This window comes from Nicotiana attenuata, unplaced genomic scaffold (genome assembly GCF_001879085.1).
Source record: "Nicotiana attenuata strain UT unplaced genomic scaffold, NIATTr2, whole genome shotgun sequence".
In the NCBI taxonomy this organism is placed as follows: domain Eukaryota; kingdom Viridiplantae; phylum Streptophyta; class Magnoliopsida; order Solanales; family Solanaceae; genus Nicotiana; species Nicotiana attenuata.
Genome location: NW_017671600.1, coordinates 197,118 through 217,744, shown reverse-complemented (window position 1 = coordinate 217,744; position 20,627 = coordinate 197,118). Strand labels below are relative to the sequence as shown.

The following is a 20,627-nucleotide window of genomic DNA, read 5'->3' as shown; positions in this document are numbered from 1 at the left end:
CTTGTAAAATTTCGAACCTATAAACCGATGAAAAAACTAAAACTGAAAATATATTAAAAAAAAAATTTGGAGGCGGGGGACGGGGGCAAGGGCGGGGGCGTGCAGAAAAACTAAAAAACAGAAATTTAAAATTACAAAAAAAAAAGTAAAAAAAAAATTGTGCGGGGTTTTGGGGGTAGGGGGTGCAGAAAAACGAAAAAATAAAAATTTAAAAATTACAAAAAAAAAAAGGTAAATCTTTTTTTTTTGTGCGGTGTGGGGGTTGGGTGGTGCAGAAAAATGAACAAACAGAAATTTGAAATTACAAAAAAATGTAAAAAATATTTTTTTTTGCGCGGGGGGAGGGGGGGTGCGGGGTGGGGGTGGCTGGAAGAAAAAATGGAAATTTGAAAGAAAAAAAAATGCCTTTTTGGAGAGAGGGGGTCGGTAGGCATGGGTGATGGTTGGGTGGGTGGGTGTGAGGTGGATTTGTGATGGTAGGGAATAGGGTGGGAAGGTTGAGAAGAAGTTTTGGAAAATGTTTTCCCTTCTCTTTATATGATTTTGAATTATTAGAGCATGAAAGGAGGAAGGCGGTTGCTGCATTCTTCTACTAAGTATCACAAGTTTACAGTGGTTGTTTATTTATAGACATGGAAGATTTAATTTGAAATTAACAAGAAAAATAGCATATGAGGATCTCGGCTAATCTATCTACTTTGAATTAATAGTCATACAACATGCGATGTAACCATCGAATACTAATAGTCTCTTGTAATAGTAGTCTTGATTTGCAAAACTGAAACTATAAAGTGACTTTTGGACGACGATTATTGCTAAATAGAAAACAAAATAAATAAGAAACCAAAGGAAGAAAAGATACATTAAAGAGAAATAGAACACAACAAATATCTTGATAGTTTCACATGTAAGCTTTCCTATAGGCAAAGAATATGAAGCTTCGATCACACGAAGTTGCACAAATAAACTTTTGATTGTTGTTGCGCTAATCTTTGACTGTGATTAAACATATTCATTAATTCTCGGGAGGAGCCAATCGAAGAGCTAAAGGATCATCAACAGGTAATTGAAGACGTTGATCTTGTATGTTAAGTGGAGCCAATCGAAGTGCCAAAGGATCATCAACAGGTAACTGAATACGTTGATCCTGTACATTAAATGGAGCCACTCGAAGTGGTATGCGATCAATTGGTAACGAAAGACGTTGATCTTGTAAGTACTTGAGTTGTATTCTCCTTTTAACGGCCTTCTCTTTCGCCTTTATAGCTAAGTTGCGAACACCTATAAGTTGTCTTTTATCCAGGTCAAAGACAGTCTTTTCCCCAAGATATAACTGGCTAAATAGCTGTTCCATTTCCTTTTCTTCAGTCTTCTGCTGCTCAATTATCTTCATCTTAGCATCCATCTCTTTCATGAGGAACATTTCATTTGTTGTCAACTTCTTAAGCCTCTCTACCAGTGGTTTATCTAGATATCTCATCAAGAGTTGTTTAAATTTATCTCTTGATGGCCACTCATATACAGCATTTTTTTTATCAGGGCTGAAAACAATAATACCAATTTCTACATCACATAGAACAGATAGCTCTTCTGCTTTCTTAAACAAAGTTTCCATCCTTTCTTGAAGAACAACTGATCTTCTATGCTCATTAACCATTTTTCAAGGAAGACCTAAAATACACTTTCTATTCCAACTGTGGAAGTTTAAAGGTATAAAATAAAGTATATATGGAGGCTTGGGAGGGTAGCTATATATCTTTCAATGACCTACTTTTAGGACATATATAGAAAATCCATCTATCATATCCAGACATGGTAATAACATATAAATAAGTGTATAATTGGAAAATTGGGTGTTCACACTTTTATTGAGGTAATAATTTAGTTGTATATGTTGAAAGATAAATATAATCCCAATTTAAGCTATACATTCTTTTATGTATTTACCTTTTATGGTAGAAAATTTATGAAATCAGCATATCAGTTTAATTCATTACTAGAAAATGGCTATTTTGTGACTGCAAAAACGGTTAAAAAGTGGTCAGAAAATGCTAATTTCCGACTACATTCAGACCGAAAAGTCCTAGTTGCAAAATAGCTGGTCTGAAATAGTTTGCGACCGAATTCGTCCGTAATTTGCGACTACAACGGTCGCTAAGGCAAAATAGAAAAACGACTAATAAATGTGGTAAAGTTTTCGACTGACACGGTCGCAAACAGGTTGAATTAAATTTTAATTTTATATTAACTTTCCCACTACTTCGGTCGCAAACGGTATATATAATTATAATATTATTTAATTTTATTTGAGTTTTTCCACTACTGTAGGCACAAATCTAATTTAAAATTATTTATTTATTTATAGTTCCGACTACCGTGGTCGCAAATCTAATTTAAAACTATTTATTTATTTATATTTCCGACTACAGTANNGAGGATCGGATCGGGCTGCACGCCGCAGCGATACTATGATGATATTGCGCTTGGGCTGTAGGAGCCCCTCCGGAGTCTGAACCCCCACAGTGAGCGCGGGTACCCAAATGGATTAGGCTACGTGCCGCAGCGGTCATATGCATTGCATTGCATTCATGCATTGGTTCCTGTTTGTACTACGTGTCATTACATTCAGCACTCTCATATCACTGGCATCCATGCTACTTCTTGTACTGTTTACCAGACGCCCTAGTGTTAATTGTTTGTGGAGTGCTGTGCCCGAGGGGTTGACTTATGTGCGGACTTGCACTATCTGATTACGCATTCATTTGCTTGACTGTTGGAAAAAGATGTTTTCAAAAGAGGTTTTAAACTGAGCCAAATATTTTCTAAAGGATTTTCACGGTTTTACTGTTTTCTCAAAGAGTTGTACTGTCCTATATAGCATGATGGAGTGCTCTTACGTGATTTCTTGTCTCTCAGTTATTATTTACTATTATTACTCACTGAGTTGGAAGTACTCACTTTACTCCCTGCACCTCGCGTGCAGTTGCAGGTATTGTTCACCCGGTAGCGGGTTATTAGCCGATTGAAGGTAGGGCTATTGTAGCTGAGCAAGGTGACCGCCAGCGTTCGCGGCACCGGATGTTGTCTTTTGATTTTCCTGAATTTTTCTTTATATATTATTATTGGCCTGTAGTTGTGTTCAGGTTTCTTTAGATGCTCATGACTTGTGACACCCCGGTCGGGTTGTGTTGGGTTGTACATACTGGTTATTATTGTCGTTAAGCTATATTCACCTATTCGTTTATGTTTAATAAATGTTAAAGAGACAATTTGGGTTAGTTGGCTGGCCTTGTCTTCACGAGAGGCGCCATCACGACCGGGTTTGGAAATTGGGTCGTGACATATTTACTTGGTAATAAAAGCATTTATTTACCAAAAAAAAATATTTAGTTTAGGCCTAATATAGCTATTTCAACTAGTTTTGACTCTTTTACTTTATTTTTTCACCAAAAAATAAAAATTACAAAAAAATAGTTTCGTTAAAGTTTTGTAGTCATACTATTTTACTAGGACTTTTATTTTTATATAATTTTGAAAAAATACCAAAATAGTCTCACAATATGATATTGTTTATTTTAGTTAATAAAGATTAATTTTACATTTTATGGTATTATTTTAGGAAAAGAAATTAATATTTTGGCCAAATTGCAAGAAGTATAGAATTAAAAAGGGAAATTTTCATAAAGCACTATCTTTTAGTAGTAATTAGCCATCTATAGATACCATTTGCAATATTACGAATTATAGATACCTTTTATGTGGTTATAAGATGTATTTGATGTATTTAAGTTATTGTATTCATGAATACAGTAGCAAAAATAGGCGTGAATCAGGGAAGTCCAGCTAATTAGTTGTTGTATTCGAGTGTATTCGACTGTATTCATGGAGTGAAATATGGGATTACAGCTAGATAGATTATTGTATTCGACTGTATTCACGGCGTGAAATAGGGGATTACACTGTTTTTAAAAGGGAAAGTGAATCAATTAACATAATAGAATCCTAATATAACTCAACTAACTCAATTATAACACACAAATTTTGTATTTTCAGTTATAAAAAAGATTCTCAACCGAAAAATACCCAAAAAATAGCAATCTTCAGAGAAATTATATAATACATCTGAATACATAAATTATATTAATTAAAAAATACTTATGAATACATTCATGGCTATAGCGAGACAGTGAATAAAATAAAATACATAGAATACAATGGGATACATTAAAATACAATGAGAAAAAAAGATAGTGAATACAATGAAATACATGGAATACAACGAGATACATTGAATTATAATGAAAAAAAATCTTAGAGCATGAGTTTGAATAGTATAAGAAAGAAAATGATGAATAAGAACTAAAAAACTTTAGATAACAATCTGGTGGAGGGGATGGGTCTTGCGTTTGAAATACTTCAAATTCATGATGAGCATCTGCATATCTTCTTTAGGGTTGTAATCCTCGGGGGTTAATTTCCAGAGAAATTGCTAAACGGTGAAGATACATCGGAGAATCCGGTTGAGATCGATTAGATCGATGAGTGTTTAAGCTTTTAGACCATACGGTTAGTATTACAAATTAGCCATCTCACACTTTCAGGTGCATATTTCCATGGTTGGTGAAGACAAGATGAGGATTTCATGGATTACAGAAGACTTTGGCACGCCGGCGACGGTGCAGTACGGTACAACTCCGGGAAGCTACCCATTTTCAGCAAATGGGGAAACTACATCATACAAATATGTTTTGTACAAATCGGGGAAAATTCATAATGTTGTATCGATGGAGGAGAAATCGCAAGCGAACTAGACACAGAAGAGGAAGAGAATCGGAAATTTTAATGGGATGGGAGAAGAGAATGGGATGTATCAAAGTAGAGAGAGAAATAAAATATTGTAACTGATTATCGTATTTAGTGGCTTAGGGCTAGGAGGTAACCAAAATTTAATATTTTGCTATAAACCTTAAAAGTTATCTATAGAATATAATTTTTTTAAATGGTATTTATTTAAAATAAATAAGGTGTTAACCTTTGCTACATGAGGTAAAAATTCCAATTATTGAGCCCAAATCCGGATGGCCCATTAACCTTAGCCCACACAACCCCATCTGATTTTATAACCCTAAAATCTAATTAATTCTAGATATATACACAACCTAGAGCTAGACCCTTAGACCTAACGCCAAAGAAACCTAGAGCAGCAAGAGATCCGCCGCTGAATAAGAGAACCCCCCCCCCCCCTCGTTCTTCATCTTCTTCAGCGAGAAGGGATAGACCCCCCCTAATCGGATGTTAGTCTTCTTCAGAACAACGCACGACCACCCCCTGAACTTGGAGCAGCGGCCAGACCCATCTCCAGCCAACTGACGAGCCCACCTCACTTCACCCATAGCCGCTCCCCCTTCTTCATTCTATTCCAGAGCTGTCACCTGCACCCTATACAACAGAATCAACGACTTCATATCACAACCGGAAACCAGCCACAAAATACTCCCCAAAAATAGCACAAAAACACACAGTACACCAAATAATCACCATGAGCGACCATTGATGTTCTCTGGTTCAAGTAGTGTCCGAGTTCGCCGGCAAGGTTCGAATTTTTTCGGCAAGATTCGAGGTTTGTTTGAGGTTCCCCGTCAAAGCTCAGATTGAATTAGCCATCCGAGGTCGGTTCATGGTCTTGTTCGCGGCTCTTTTATTCGATTTTGTCGTTGTTTCTCGTCAGATTTTTGGGATCGAAGGAGTGTATGTTTGCTGTAACGACCCGACCAGTCGTTTTGAGCTCTAGCGTGTCGTTCAGCAGTTTGAGGCCATGAGCAGCTTCACTTCAGGTATTATGACTTGTACGCATGGTCGGAATTGAATTTCGGGAAGTTTAGAGTCGATTTGGAAAGAGAATTCTTATTTCGGAAGCTTTAAGTTGAAAGAATTGACTAAGATTGGATTTTTGAGTAAACGACCTCGGAATCGGGATTCGAAGGTTCCAGCAGGTTCGTATGATGATTTCGGACTTGGGCATATGTCCGGATCGGGTTTTGGAACACCCGGGAACGTTTTGGCGCCTATTGTGGAAGTTAGCATTTTGGAGGAATTTCATAAGTTTGGGTTGAAGTGCATTTCAGGGTTATCAATGTTCGTTTGGGATTCTGAGTCTGGGAATAGCTCTGTATGATAATTCTGGAGTTGGGAGTGCGATCGGAAGTGAATTCGGAGGTCCGTAGGTCATTTTGAAGTCATTTGGCTAAAGATAGAAATTTGAAGGTTTTTGAGAAGTTTGACCGAGAGTTTGACTTTTTGATATCGGGGTCGGATTCCGATTCCGAAAGTTGAAGTATGTCCGTAATATCGAATATGACTTGTGTGCAAAATTTGAGGTCAATCGGACGTGATTTGACGGATTTCGGCATCAAATGTAGAAGTTTGAAATTTCAACGTTCATAAAGTTTGGATTGAAGTACGATTCATGATTTTGACGTTGTTTGATGTGATTTAAAGCCTCGGCTAAGTTCGTATTGTATTTTGGGACATGTTGGTATAATTGGTTGAAGTCCCGAGGGTCTCGGGTGGATTTCGGAAGGCTAATGGATCGATTTCGGAACATTAAAGCTGCTGAAAATCTGCTGCAACTGCTGTTTTGGACAGCAATGGTGCAATCGAGGAGGATACTTTGGAAGCTTATATCTAGAAATCTATAAGGAATCTGAAAATTTGTAAAACATAAAAGTTGTTACCCTTGCATTCTAGTTCCAGAAAGTTAAGCCATTCATGATTTGGACATTTTATCAGAAAGTTATGATCGATTGAAAATGGCTGGTGGAGCAGTTTTGACAGAATTTTCTGATGCATGGAGCCTACTTTAGAAGCTCATATCTCAGAATATATAAAGAGTTATATGGTGTACAGCCTATCAATGAAATATCTTTGAATATAGTTTCTAAATATTCAAACGGTTTGTCATTTGGATATTTCCACAAGGAGTTATGGGCGTTTTAATAAAAGGTGTACAGCAGGGGAAAATAGTAATAGGATGTACAACCTGCACAGCGTAAGGTACAACTCGATGAAGCCTGGGCAGATTGTTTTAAACACGAGTTTTAGCCTATTTCTTTCATTTGGCTTGGACTATTTTGGAGAGCTCAAGGAGGAATTTTCACCAAGCAACACTAGGTAAGTGATTTCTTCCTATTTTTGAGTTAAATATGTGATCTTACATGGATTTAGACATGGAAAATTAGTATAAATTTGGAATTTTTGGGGAAGACCTAGAACTTGGAATTTTGGACTTTTACCTTGAATTTGAGCATGAAAGTTTGAGCAAATTGTATATTTGACTTAGTAAAGCTATGGGTAGAATTTATCTTCGAGAAATTTCGGAATCCGGGCACGTGGGCCCGAGGGCATTTTGGTCAACTTTTCGAGCGGAGTTGGGAACTTATATAATTTGAATTGTTACAAGTATTAGAGTGAATTTTTATTGGTTTTCCCGTTATTTGAATAGTTTTGGGGCGTTATGCATCAATTGGAGTCGTTGGAAGGGCTTGGAAGCCGGTTATGAAAATTTCAGAGCGAGGTGAGTCTCCTTTCTAACCTTGTAAGAGGGAATTGTCCCCATAGGTGAATTAATTGGTTATGCGCTCCTATTTGTGGGGGCTACGTACGCACAAGGTGACGAGAGTCCGTGCGTAGCTACTATTATGCTATTGTCCGGGTAGTCTAGGACCCAAAAGCATGCTATACTTGGATTAATTGTAAACTTATTGACAGCTCGAATTGCTTAAACCACATCGAATTAATAAATAAATTTCAAAAAGGATTAAACTTCTTTTCTTAAATTGTTAAAAGAGAAAGTAGCTTTTATTTGAATAAACATTCCCCGATAAATTCTTAATTGGCTATTTGAGCATGTATTTCTATGTGTACCTGCGTCGCATGTATGATTCGCGAGCAGGGTGATTGTTTATTTTTATGTTGACCGCGTCGCATGGATAGTTCGTGAGCAGGGTAATAGATGCATCTATGGTTCGCGTCGTTCGACCCTTGGCAGTGCACAGTTTATTTTCTGTTGGAGTGGGCCGTACGCCTCGGCATGATTTGCGAAATGCTTGTATTGCTTGCCTTGAAACTTATTAAAGTTGTTATAGCCTCTTTCCGGCTTGAGAATAATTGTATAAATGATTAAAAAAAAGGAATTTGGAAATTTCCTATAAAAGGAGGAATTCTTTACTTGCTTCAACCTATCGAATTATAATCATGTTCATAAAAATTCACGATTTAGCATACATTTAATATATCATTATTGGACCACTAGTAAGTATCGAAGTCGACCATCTCGTCTCTACTTCTTCGAGATTAGACGGGACACTCATTGAGTACACGTTGTTTTCGTACTCATACTACACTTCTGTGCATTTTTGTTGCACAGGTATATGTAACTCTAGTGGCCTACTGGGCGTAGTAGCATGGTTGATACGGAGACTTAGGTGAGCAGCACTTCTCGAGGCGACTCGCAGCCAGCAGAGTCTCTTTCAGTTATCTGTATTTATTTCCTGTCCAATATTGTATTATATTATTTATTAGAAATTGCTCATGCACTTGTGACACCAGGTTCTGGGAGGGTTTTGAAATATTTTGTATTGATTGCTTATTATTTAATTTGAATTGAAGCGGTTATCTTTTTACTGATGAAATTTAAAGGAAAATCTTGGTTTTCAAAATTGTTAAAATTGGAATCTAATTAAGTATTTTAGTTGGCTTGCCTGACGACGGTATCCGGCGCCACCACGACCCTTAGTGGATTTTGGGTCGTGACATTTGCTGAATTTTCCCACTGTTGATTAAAAGAATTTCAGCTCATCTCAACCCCCCAAACCTCCAAGTGTCTTCATTTTCTACTTGGTGCTCTTCATTTTTCAGTCTTGGACTTTCAGTTGAATGAACTTTAATTTTAATAGATTGTGAATTCTTGAAATATTATAGTTGACATCAGTAGCATACACAAATTTTTACACAAGTGATGTTGGCCTATTGTCACAATTCAGCTGGTAGTAAATTTGAATCTTAAAATATGCTGGTTTTAAGCTTTACTTCTCAAATTGATATTACATTTTCTAGCAGTATAAATAAATCGTATCAGTTGGGTTGTTTTGTTCTTCATAACTCTTTTCTGCTATTTTAATCATCATGAGCTTAGAATATGCCTCTGTTCCCATCTTTGGTATAGTTGTGCTTGATTTGTGTTGAATTGCATGATGTTAATTCGCTAACGAAATGAACGCATGCTGGTTTAACCTTTTCCTTTCAGTTTTAGTTTCAAATGTTTCCTTAGATTAGAGTAGTATGGAATCATCATATTTGTGTAAAAAATTGATTAATTAATATTCAGATCTATTAGTCTATATTAGGAAAAGAAAAGATAGCAAACAACCGACATTGATCTCAGATTAGTCTATATTGCAAGTTTCATGTAGTAATAGCACCCAAAAGTATCGCAGTGTCACTTCAGAATAATTACGTGTTCTGAATTAAGACCGAAGTATGCGTTCGCGCAATTTTGGACGAAACAATCTTAATAATAATAAATGTTATCAATTGTGGACACGTTCGCGTGACACAATTATGATTCTAAAAATAAATCGAGGTATGCGTTCGCGCAACTTCGACCCAAAATTTCTTAATAATAATAAAGCGTGATTAATCGTGGACACGTACGCGTGACATGATTAAACCTAGAATAACATAACCTCATGCCGGATCCCTAGTAGGCACGTTTATTTGCATCATGTGCATTTGACTTAGGGGACTCAACACAGGGGTTGGGTCCGTCTAGGACAAGTGTACCCAAAAATAAAAGACCGTCCCGACGCATCCTATGTGCTACATGTTGCATTTTTTCAAGGGTAAAAGGGTCATTTGGCGGACCAATGATGGTTGAGGATATATGAGGAAAAAAAAAGAGGGTGAAGTGTAAAAAAAAAAGCAAGTAGGGCCCAGTTATATTTTTCTTTTCACATTTTTTTGAAGAAAAAGACAAAAAAAAAGACAAAAAATTGGTAAAATCCAAAAAGATTTTGCACTTTCCCTTTATTTTTCAAAAAAAATGACAAAAAACATATTTTTTCTAAATTGGTTTTTTATATTTATTCTCGACCGTATCCAATCTGCCGAACTACGCATACCTGATTCTCGTCTTTCGGGGCGAGATATGTAGGTAGCCCACATAGGGTCCGGTCTTCTTAGTTAAGTCTTAGGTTCTTGGCTTCGCGGGGTCTTAGCCAAATCTTACATTTTTAGCCACATAGGTTAATTTTAGAAAAATAGCCACAATCATGTCTTGCATGTGTCCAACAGGAAGGGTTATTGTCTCACATAGTGTTCTAGGTCTTTAACTTTATTTGATCTCAATTTTCTCATATAGGTGTGGGTCTACTTACCGGAGTTTGAGCATGACAGACACCCTGGGACCATCCAGGCAGGATCGCTCATTCAGAAGTTGCTTAAGGAGATTTTTTATTTTTTTTATGATTTGAAAATGTTTTTCCTTTTATGTGTCTTTTACCTTCTAGTTTTATACATTAATGTCGAATCTTTTGTTATTGTACTTCCTTTTTTTCGTCTTTGAAAAATGTTTTATAAACCAAAAATCCAAAAAGAGAAATTTTACTTTTTTATATTTTCGTCAGAAGTTTTCTTTAGAATACTAATTCTAGAAATTAAAAAAAGAAAAATAAGTTGAGGTGGTTTTCCTTTATTGAATTAATATCTAGAACTCAAAATAAAAAATTGCTTTTATATTTCCTTTAGTATATTGATACTAAAATTTCAAAAAAAAAATAAGAATTTTCTTTTGATACCTCTTTAGAAGTTTTCTTTAAGATATCAATTCCAAAAATCCAAACGATTTTCTTTTTGAGGTTCTTCTTTGGAGAAATTAATAAAAAAAAAAGTTCTTTTTACTAGAACATTAGGACATTATACATAGAAGAAAAAAAATATACTTTATTTTTTGTTTATCTTTAGAGTTTCTCCCTTAGGTAATCAAAAACTGAAATCCAAAAATATTTTTTTTATCTTTTTCATTTCTCGTTTCGAAATCTTTCTTCAGAATATTAAATAAAATTCAAAATATTTTCCTTTGGTCTATTCTTTAGATTTCCTTCCTAAAAAAAAGAATCAACAAATACTTCTTTTCTTCTAGGTTTTTTTTCCTTAACAATTTCTCATAGAGTTTTGTTCCAAAAAAAAAAAAGATAGATGCTCGTTTAAGCTTGAGTTTAGAATAGGTTATAGAGCGTTAAGTCTAGAAAATTCAAAAAAAAAAGAGATTTGTTTCTTTTATTTCCCTTTTTCTCATCAGAGTAGTCATTAAGGTTAAAAAAAGAAGAAGAAAGAACGTTAGTTTATTTACTTTATTCCTGATCTTCCAGAACTACGCTTGGTCTGATTCATGCAGCGTCATGATACGTAGGCAACCTACTTCGATCGAATCATTAAATAAAAAGTTAAAAAAAACAAAAAAAAAAAAAGAGAAAAGGAAAAAAAAAGATGAAATTATGGGACGTAAGAAATGAGAGGAAAGAAAAGAGTGATAATTAGAAAAAAAGAGGAAGGAAAATGAGCAAGCCAAGAAATGTTAGAAAAGAAAAGAAAAGAGAAGTTTGAAATGAACAAAATTGGGATGATGCCAAGTGACCTTGTGACCCTAGAAGTCATTCTAGAACCGTTAATTGTTGCTAGGTGCATTGCACGCAATGTGATATTTTTAGCTGTTAAATGCCCTAATGCTAACAGGATGTCCCATTTTGTTCCTTTTGTTATCTTCATTGAGCAGATTAAGGGTGGTTGGTTTGTGGTTTTTAAGTAACTCATCCATACAACACAAGGTCACAGAGCAAGGTAGCCATGGCTAGCAAAGACTTGGACACATGGGTTATTGATCTGTCTAAGGAAATTGCTTAATCAGAATCTGAGTTGAAAAAAGAGGTCTTAAGGTTGAAAGGGCAGATGGCCGAAATATACCAAGCCTGGATTAGTGGGCGTCCTCCACTATCAGTTCCCACTAACTTTACTAAAAGCCTTGTCACCATTCTGCCACTGTCACAAGTCCAGGATATCTCCCACAACCTTTTCACACTCCACCCCCTAGAACCACCTCATATCCCGCTCCTTTGACCACTCATGTTTTTGTAGCTCATCCACCTGCTACCTTTCCTCGATCCTCTAGCGAGACTGTGTTCAAAATCCCCGATGCCCAACACTATGCTCCAGAACCAATTTTCAAGGTCTCGGGTCCATACTTTTACGCTCCTTATTTTGAGCCTCCCGGTGAGACTGCAAAGCCTGCTAAGATAGTGGAGCAAGATGAGATATCCAAAAAGCTGAAGGGTTTAAGATGCCGAAGTTTAATTTGTATGATGGGCGTGGAGATCCAGTAGCCCATCTGAGGGATTATTGCAGTGAAATGAGAAGTGTTGGCGGGAAAGATGAGTTGCTAATGGAATATTTCAATGAGAGCCTGACTGGGGCAGCCTTGGAATGGCATACACGTCAACATGTCGGTAAGTGGCATACATGGCATGACATGGCTCAAGATTTTGTTCGACACTTTCAATAAAATATAGACATTACCCCAGACCGCTCCTCCCTATCCAATATGGAAAAGAAACCGGAGGAAAGCTTTAGGGAGTTTGGGCTCAGATGGAGGGAACAAGCTGATCGGGTCAGTCCCCCGATTGGTGAAGAAGAAATGGTTGAGCTTTTTCTACAAGCCCAGGGGCCCACCTACTTCAGTCATTTGATCCCGGCCATGGGTAAACCTTTCAATGATGTGGTAAAAATGGGGGAGATGGTAGAAGGGGGAATCAAGTCAGGCAAAATCATGAGTTACTCTGCATTGAAAGATACTACAAAACACATTCAGAACATCTCAGTAAGTTTGGATGGAAGAAAGAGAAATAGGAAAGATGTTGTTGAGCCGCGCCAACGACAGGATCTAGTGGGCATTCTTGCTCAATGCTTTCAGCCTCAATATCGACCCCACGGATATCCCTGTGCTCCTGATAATCCTCCCCAATGCTATTTCTCTCCACAAAACCCCAAAGTCATACATCACATTCCCAGTACTCCGTCCACAATGCACCAGCATGTGCTCCACATCCACAGGACCCGCTAAGGCCTGCACCACTTCCACAAATGTCTTACCCGCCTCCTCAAGCATGTCAACCACCTACCCGCAAAAGGTTCCAACCGAGGCTAGAGTATAAAATGAAAAGGAAACAACAAAAGGAAAAGACTTTCACTCCCATTGGAGAATCATATGCCAGTTTGTTCCAAAGGTTGAGGCAATTGGACACGTTGAAGCCGATTCAGATAAAAATGCCGAACCCTCTTCCAAAGAATTTTGATTGTTCTCAAAGGTGCGCATATTGCTCTAATGCCCCGGGTCATAACATAGAAAAGTGTTGGCATCTGAAAAGAGCAGTTCAGAAGCTTATTGATGCAGGTGACATTGTCGTGCAAAATCCAGATGCAGTAGACACTAGCCAAAGTCCATTGCCTGTTCATAATGAGATGCATATGGTGGGTATGATTTGTGTTGAAAAGGAATATGAGAATCCTTCTGATATCCTCGGAGGTCCACGTGCTGGAATGCTTTCAGCGCTATCAGTCTCGATTCCGGAGGTTGATCTTAAGAACGAGCTGGCAAAAGGGACCCATACGCAATTTGCTAAAGTCAATGTGATGGAGACTTGCGAAGGTCCTAGTACTGTTGATGCGGAACTCAGTGGCTAGGATGTTGAGCTTGGTGATTGGAAAGATGCTCCTTTCGTGGCTAGTTGGGAAGGAGTCTTGGTAGTTTATTTTGTTGTCGTTTCTATTGTCCGGGATATCTCAGGGTTGTAATCTGGGTATTGTCTTGTGGCTCAAACCCTTCTATCCTTTTATTTTGCCTAGTTTGTTTAGTCGTAGTAACTCTTTTAGTGTTATCTAGGTTTGTTCCAGGGTTGTAACCCCAGTTTATGTTGTTCAAACTCTTTCACCGTCTGTCTAATGCAATTTTCTGTTTTCCGTTATTTTTAGTCATTTTTGTTTAGTTCTCTTCTCCTTTTATAGTTCTTTTCATGCTGGCTCTAGTGACATGACATGCACGCATAATTCTAAGCCTGGTCTCAAAAAGTTAGTTTAATCATGAAGCAATGAAACAAGTTTGAAAATGATAGGGACATTTGAGGTAAATAAGTACAGATTTGAACATTTTGAGGTCATTTAAAGCCCGAATTGTGTGAAACTGGGGCAGATGGTTTGGGAAGTTAAGAGGAAGACAAGAATCTATTACAAGAAAGTGCGTCCCAGACAATTTGAAGCAAGCAACTTTCAGTTCAAGTGCATCTCAAGTTACAACATAAAGTCAAGGGAGTTCGCTCCAACCTGACGAAGCACATCCATTTTGAAAAAGAAAAGAGCTCTGCACTTGACAAGGCATTAAAGAATGGTGGAAGGCATATCTGTGATACCAACGCCGATGCTGCAAACGAAATGCTATGCATTCTTCATTTTTCATCTTCAGGTTGCATGTGTTATACTTGGTATTCTTAGAGATTGGGAGGCCCTCCTTCTGCTATCTAAACACTTTATCTTTTGTTACCCCTTTTGAGCCTTATTTGCTTTCTTTTATACCCCTATTTTGGAATCAGTAGCAAAGTTCAGAAACACAGATACAGAAGATAAATAAAGAAGAGAAAAGAGGAAAAAGAGAAGAGGAAAAGAGAAAAGAAATTGCAAAAATGTAAGTAAAGCAAAAGAAAGAAAAGAAAAAAGAAGAAAAGAAAAAAATGAAGAGGAAAAAGAGAAGAGGAAAAGAGAAAAGAAATTGAAAAAAAGTAAGTAAAGCAAAAGAAAGAAAAGAAAAGAGAAGAAAAGAAAAAAAAGAGAAAAAAAGAGAGAGAAAAGAAGGAAAGAAAAAAGAGAAAAGTACAAAAAACAAAGCAATTCTTATCTCATGAACTACGTTCAACCTGATTCCTTTTAAGGATACGTAGGCAACCTCACGGTTCGGTCCCATCAAAATAAAATTCGAAATTCCCCAGGCAAGGAAACTGGGGCAGGAGTTGCAGGTTTGTAAAAGATCTGATTCCAAAAGTTATAATTCTGAATCCATTTAAGTTGTGTTGAGCCTTTATGATATCCTTTCTTTCTAACCCTGCCCAAAAGTCACATTACGGTCCAATAAAGACCTCCCAAATAATCTTTGAGAGTGCCGAGCTAGACATGTCAGGAGCATATGATGTTTTACTATGGGTAATGCCTTGTCATTTGCGGAATCAGAGGAAATAAAAAGAAAAGAACAAAAATGAGAGAGTCTTATTGGTGAAAACCTTCACAGGCACCATAAGGCGATGGTGAGTTGAGAGAAAGAACAAAATAAGAGAGGCTTGATGGTGAAACCCTTCGGGCACCACAAGTCGAATAAGGATCGTGAATCAGCTAGGATGATCAGAGCATTGAAGCCCAGTTTCACGCCGGAGAGGTACAACAAGAGTTGAACATTAGACTTTCTTGACAGATTAGGCCATTAGTCCAAAAATGCGTGTCATGGTCATTAGAGTTGGTATCCACATCTGATAAGTTTCTACTTTGTAGTTTTCTTGCTAGATCTCATGTCTTTCCATTGTCCCTTACTTTGATCTTTTTGTTGTTCAAGTCCTCTTTTGAGTCAGTTTGGTCAAAACAAGTGATAAATAACTTCAAAATATGCTACCAGCTTTCCAATTGCACAAAGCGGAGTCTGGCTAGTGCATCAGAGTGTTATAAGTCAAGAAAGAGCAGTATGCGCACTGAGTTGGTAACAATCAACGTGCTTTGGGATTCATGTGAAATATAGAAGTTCGGTATATATCAATTCATGAGCACAATGCAACAGATAGAGGGTTTGGGTTTGAACGAATCAAAGGTATCTTCTGGGATAAGGGTGACAGAGAAAGAGGTTAACCAGTAACAAGCAAGGTCTTCCAAGTGGAAATCAAAGTTATCATGGCAAGTGAAGGAGCAACATACCTCAAGGTCAAGGCCAGTGGCATACGTCAGGAAAGAACAACAAGTGCACTGAGTTGGTAACAATCAACATGCTTTGGGATTCATGTGAAATACAAAGGTTCGGCATATGTCAATTCATGAGCACAATGCAACAGATAGAGGGTTTGGGTTTGAACGAATCAGAGGTATCTTCTGGGATAAGGGTGACAGAGAAAGTGGTTAGTCAATAAACAAGCAAGGTCTTTCGAGTTGAAATCAAAGTTATCATGGGAAGTGAATGAGCAATCGCCCTCAAAGTCAAGGACACAAACCAACCACCATGTTTAAACTCACAAGTTTTCTTTGTTTGAAATAGGGACGAAGACTATGTCCAAATCAAAGCTTGGAAGCTTGAATTTTTGAAGTGCCGTGACCAAATTTTGTCAGCACAAAGGCTGTGCGAGAAGGTTTTTACTTGCAAGTGCAAACTGGGGCAAAAACATTTGTTCGTTTTGTTTGTTTTGATTGCAGGCACCCACCTGGAGAACAAGGGAAGACAGATCAAGTTTCAAGGGAAAGCAGTTTCGAAGGAAAACAATTCAAGTTCAGCAATCAGGCGCCCACCTGGAGAACAAGGGAAGACAATTCAAGTTTCAAGGGAAAGCAGTTTCGAAGGAAGACAATTCAAGTTCAGCAATGAGGCATCCACCTGGAGAAACAAGGGAAAAAAGTTCAAGTTTCAAGGGAAAGAAGTTCAAGTTTCGAAGGAAGACAGTTCGAGTATCGGTAGTTAGGCGCCCACCTGGAGAACAAGGGAAGACCGTTCAAGTTTCAGCAATCAGGCGCCCACTTGGAGAAACAAGAGAAAACAGTTCAAGTTTCAAAGGAAAGCAGTTCAAGTTTCGAAAGAAGACAGTTCGAGTATCGGCACTCAGGCGCCCACCTGGAGAACAAGGGAAGACCGTTCAAGTTTCAGCAATCAGGCTCCCACCTGGAGAAACAAGGGAAAATAGTTCAAGTTTCAAGGGAAAGCAATTCAAGTTTCGAAGGAAGACAATTCAAGTATCGACAGTCAGGCGCCCACCTGGAGAACGAGGGAAGACAGTTCAAGTTCAGCAATCAGGCGCCCACCTGGAGAACAAGGGAAAACAGTTCAAGTTTCAAGGGAAAGCAGTTACAAAGGAAGACAGTTCAAGTTTCAGCAATCTGGCGCCCACCTAGAGAAACAAGGGAAAACAATTCAAGTTTCAAGGGAAAGCAGTACAAGTTTCGAAGGAAGACAGTTCAAGTATCGGCAGTCAGGCGCCCACCTAGAGAATAAGGGAAGATCGTTCAAGTTTCAGCAATCAAGCGCCCACCTGGAGAAACAAGGAAAAACAGTTCAAGTTTCAAGGGAAAGCAGTTTTAAAGGAATACAGTTCAAGTTTTAGCAATCAGGCGCCCACCTAGAGAACAAGGGAAGTCATTTCAGAATTCAATCTAAGTTAGAAGTAGCAGAAGCTCGCGGCAAGAATGTGAGTCAACAGTCCGAGATGATCAACATAAGTAATCTCAATCCAGAATAAAAAAGAAAAACAAAAAAAAGAAAAAGAAAAGGAAAGTGAATCCAAAATGCAGAAGTTGAGACAAGAGGTGGATCGCTCAAGACATGACTGAAGTCACAAGCATGGTGTGTCCGGTTTTGATCCGAAAAGGTGAAGAAGAATGAACTAGCACCTGCAACTAGCAAGCGTCAAGGTTCAAATCCAAAGTCTGCATGAAGAACCATTCAAGACTCAAGATCAAGCTTCAGAAGACTTATAGATAGGAATCTTGTAACTCATAGTTGACAGGCTTAGTTAGTCTTTTTTATTTTTATTTTGATGTAATATCAGGACCGTGGACTGGAACCTCGACGGAACGGCACCTCGATCGGCTCTCTACCTCGGTATACTCCATCATCTCACTCACTTCTAAACTACACGTGGCCTGATTCCTTTATAACCAAGGATATGTAGGCAGCTCAGATACCAGGGCTCGGTCACAATCCCCTTTCTCTTAGTTTTGATCTCTCTAAATAAGGGTCGGGTCAAAAAACCTGTCTAGTCGTTCTTTGTCCGAAAATACTTCGTGTTTCCAGTCAAAGAGGGGCAGCTGTAGACATGTGATTTTTTACCCTCCCCAAGATTTTATATATTTTAGCATGTAAATATTTAGTTTAGGCCTAATATAGCTATTTCAACTAGTTTTGACTCTTTTACTTTATTTTATCACAAAAAAATTAAAAATTACAAAAAATAATTTCGTTAAAGTTTTGTAGTCATACTATTTTACTAGGACTTTTATTTTTATATAATCTTGAAAAAATACCAAAATAATCTCACAATATAATATTATTTATTTTAGTTAATATTGTTTATTTTAGTTAACAAAGATTAATTTTACATTTTTATGGTATTATTTTAGGAAAAGAAATTAATATTTTGGCCAAATTGCAAGAAGTATAGAATTAAAAACCAAATTGAGCCCAAATCCGGATGACCCATTAACCTTAGCCCACACAATTCCATCTGATTTTATAACCCTAAAACCTAATTAATCATACTATATTATAAGTATGAACACTTTTAAGAGAAGTTAATTTACTAAAATATCCTTTAAAAATTGAATGACCAAATTACCCTCTAACTTAAAACTAAAATAACTTCCCAATAAATGTCTAAAAAATTTAATTACGATGTATGAAGGTGTTTTTTGAGGATGTATCTATCAATATTTTGTAATTCACAACTATAGATTATGAGTAATTAATGTGGAAATTAATAATTTCATTTTTTCAATGCAAGATATTACTCCTAAGGGGATAGAATGGGCAGAGGTGACGTTTGGGAAGAAAGGAAGAGGAAAAGCCAAAGGTTGTTTGGATCATATATATATATATATATATATATATATATATATATATATATATATATATAAAATAAAAACGATGACTTGGCACCTCTCTAAAATTAGGATTGCCATTTATCTTTTTACTCATTTTTAAGGATTTTTTGGTCAAAAAAGCTTCATTCCTTTCAATTTACAATTAATACACTCAATCTTTATATGTTACTCTTTTGTTGCAATTACTCATTGTTTACCATCCTCTTTAGTACCTAATCAATATTAAAAACCTTTAAGACCATTATCATTATTTTACTAGAACGAATATGGCACAAGGAGTCCTTTCTATCATTTCCATCCATTTAATTTGTTTAAAATTCAAAATTAATTACCCTATTTATTACATCTCATTATGTCTCAAGAGTTACAAAAAAACCTCCATATCTATTTGCCTTTTTTTTACTTAAAAAACATGATCTCCAACTCCCTTATGACTAAATTTTGTATCTTCTCCTTCTCTATATAATAATCTCATATCTCCATTGTTTTGAGTAACCCTCACAAATATCGAATCTGACCATAGTCCATAAAATGTGAACAAGACTCCCACTCTCAACTAACATGCCAGGAAGGTTTATTTTTTTCTCTTTTCATTTTCGCCTTTTCACTTTTTTCTGTTAAATACTACTATTTTTCTTCTTTGTTGGTACCTTGCATGTTATTAGCTAAATTAATTTAAAGTATGCTAATTATAGTTCTGCAGTATTTTGTTACTTTCTTTTTTTGGGGTTTTTAATACAGTATTTTATTAGTTGAAGAATAAGTTTGTTGTACCAGGAAAAAGTAGATGTTTGGGACATGAAGACACTGCTCTAACAGACATATAGTTGGCTATAAGTGATAAAGTGATCATTTCATTTTTGCAGCTACAACATTCTCCCATTAAATTCTTAACCTACCTCTCTTCAAATGCGTGAAATGCAAAAAAAAGTTATATACGTCTGCAGAACTTGACATTATGCTATCATGGGAGTCAAGTTCATATGTTTGACATTTCTCTAAAACCACATAGTTATTTTTTTTCATTTTTCATCTTGCTTTTTTATCTCATTACTTGGTTCTTTTTTCCTCCCATTCTATTGTCTATGTATCGTTGTAACTGTAATAGAGTATGGAATGTAAAGTTGTGAGTATAATGAAAATTTGTAGCATATGAGGATACCAAAGAGTTATAGTATATGAGTTATCTATCAACATTTTAAATTTTGGTTCCGAAGAGAGCGCTCACGTCGAAGGGAAGGTTTGGCACCTCGATGTCGGATCCTTACCATGGACTGTAGTATGTTCAAGGGTTGGGCTGTTCGCCCATTAAAGCGGCACGTGGGCTGGGTTCAGAACGTTGTGAGATAAATCGATCCGCATGGATAAGCCCACTCTAACCAGTCAACTTGGGATCCAAATACGAGATTTTCCTTGGGAGGTATCAGGAAAGATTTTGAATTCGTGTGTAGAACAAATAGCAATTGATAAAGAAAGTTTTTTCCGATGTCCAAATAGCGATTAGGTTAAAAAATAAAAGATTCCGACCATCTTATTATCCTATAACACTATAACATAGACCAATTAAATAGAATGGTAGTCTAATACGCGCATATATAATTCATCTATCGAGCTTGACATTGGATTTTGAACTCATTGACATGGGATAAGAAATTTATATTAATTGATTAAGATACATAATGCACGTGTTG

General features: G+C 36.8%; 1 protein-coding gene across 1 annotated transcript; it reads right to left on the bottom strand.

The window, feature by feature from the left end:
* Nucleotides 1-953: 953 nt before the first annotated feature.
* Nucleotides 954-1,704, bottom strand: LOC109209216 (MADS-box transcription factor 31-like). The gene has a single exon (XM_019372446.1). The coding sequence runs from the start codon at nucleotides 1,655-1,657 to the stop codon at nucleotides 1,016-1,018; it is 642 nt and encodes a 213-aa protein (XP_019227991.1). The 5' UTR covers nucleotides 1,658-1,704; the 3' UTR covers nucleotides 954-1,015.
* Between the last annotated feature and the right edge of the window lie 18,923 nt (nucleotides 1,705-20,627).

Bases quoted from the DNA above. Each gene is read 5' to 3' on its own strand.
- LOC109209216 (XM_019372446.1), bottom strand. From the start codon at position 1,657: ATGGTTAATGAGCATAGAAGATCAGTTGTTCTTCAAGAAAGGATGGAA.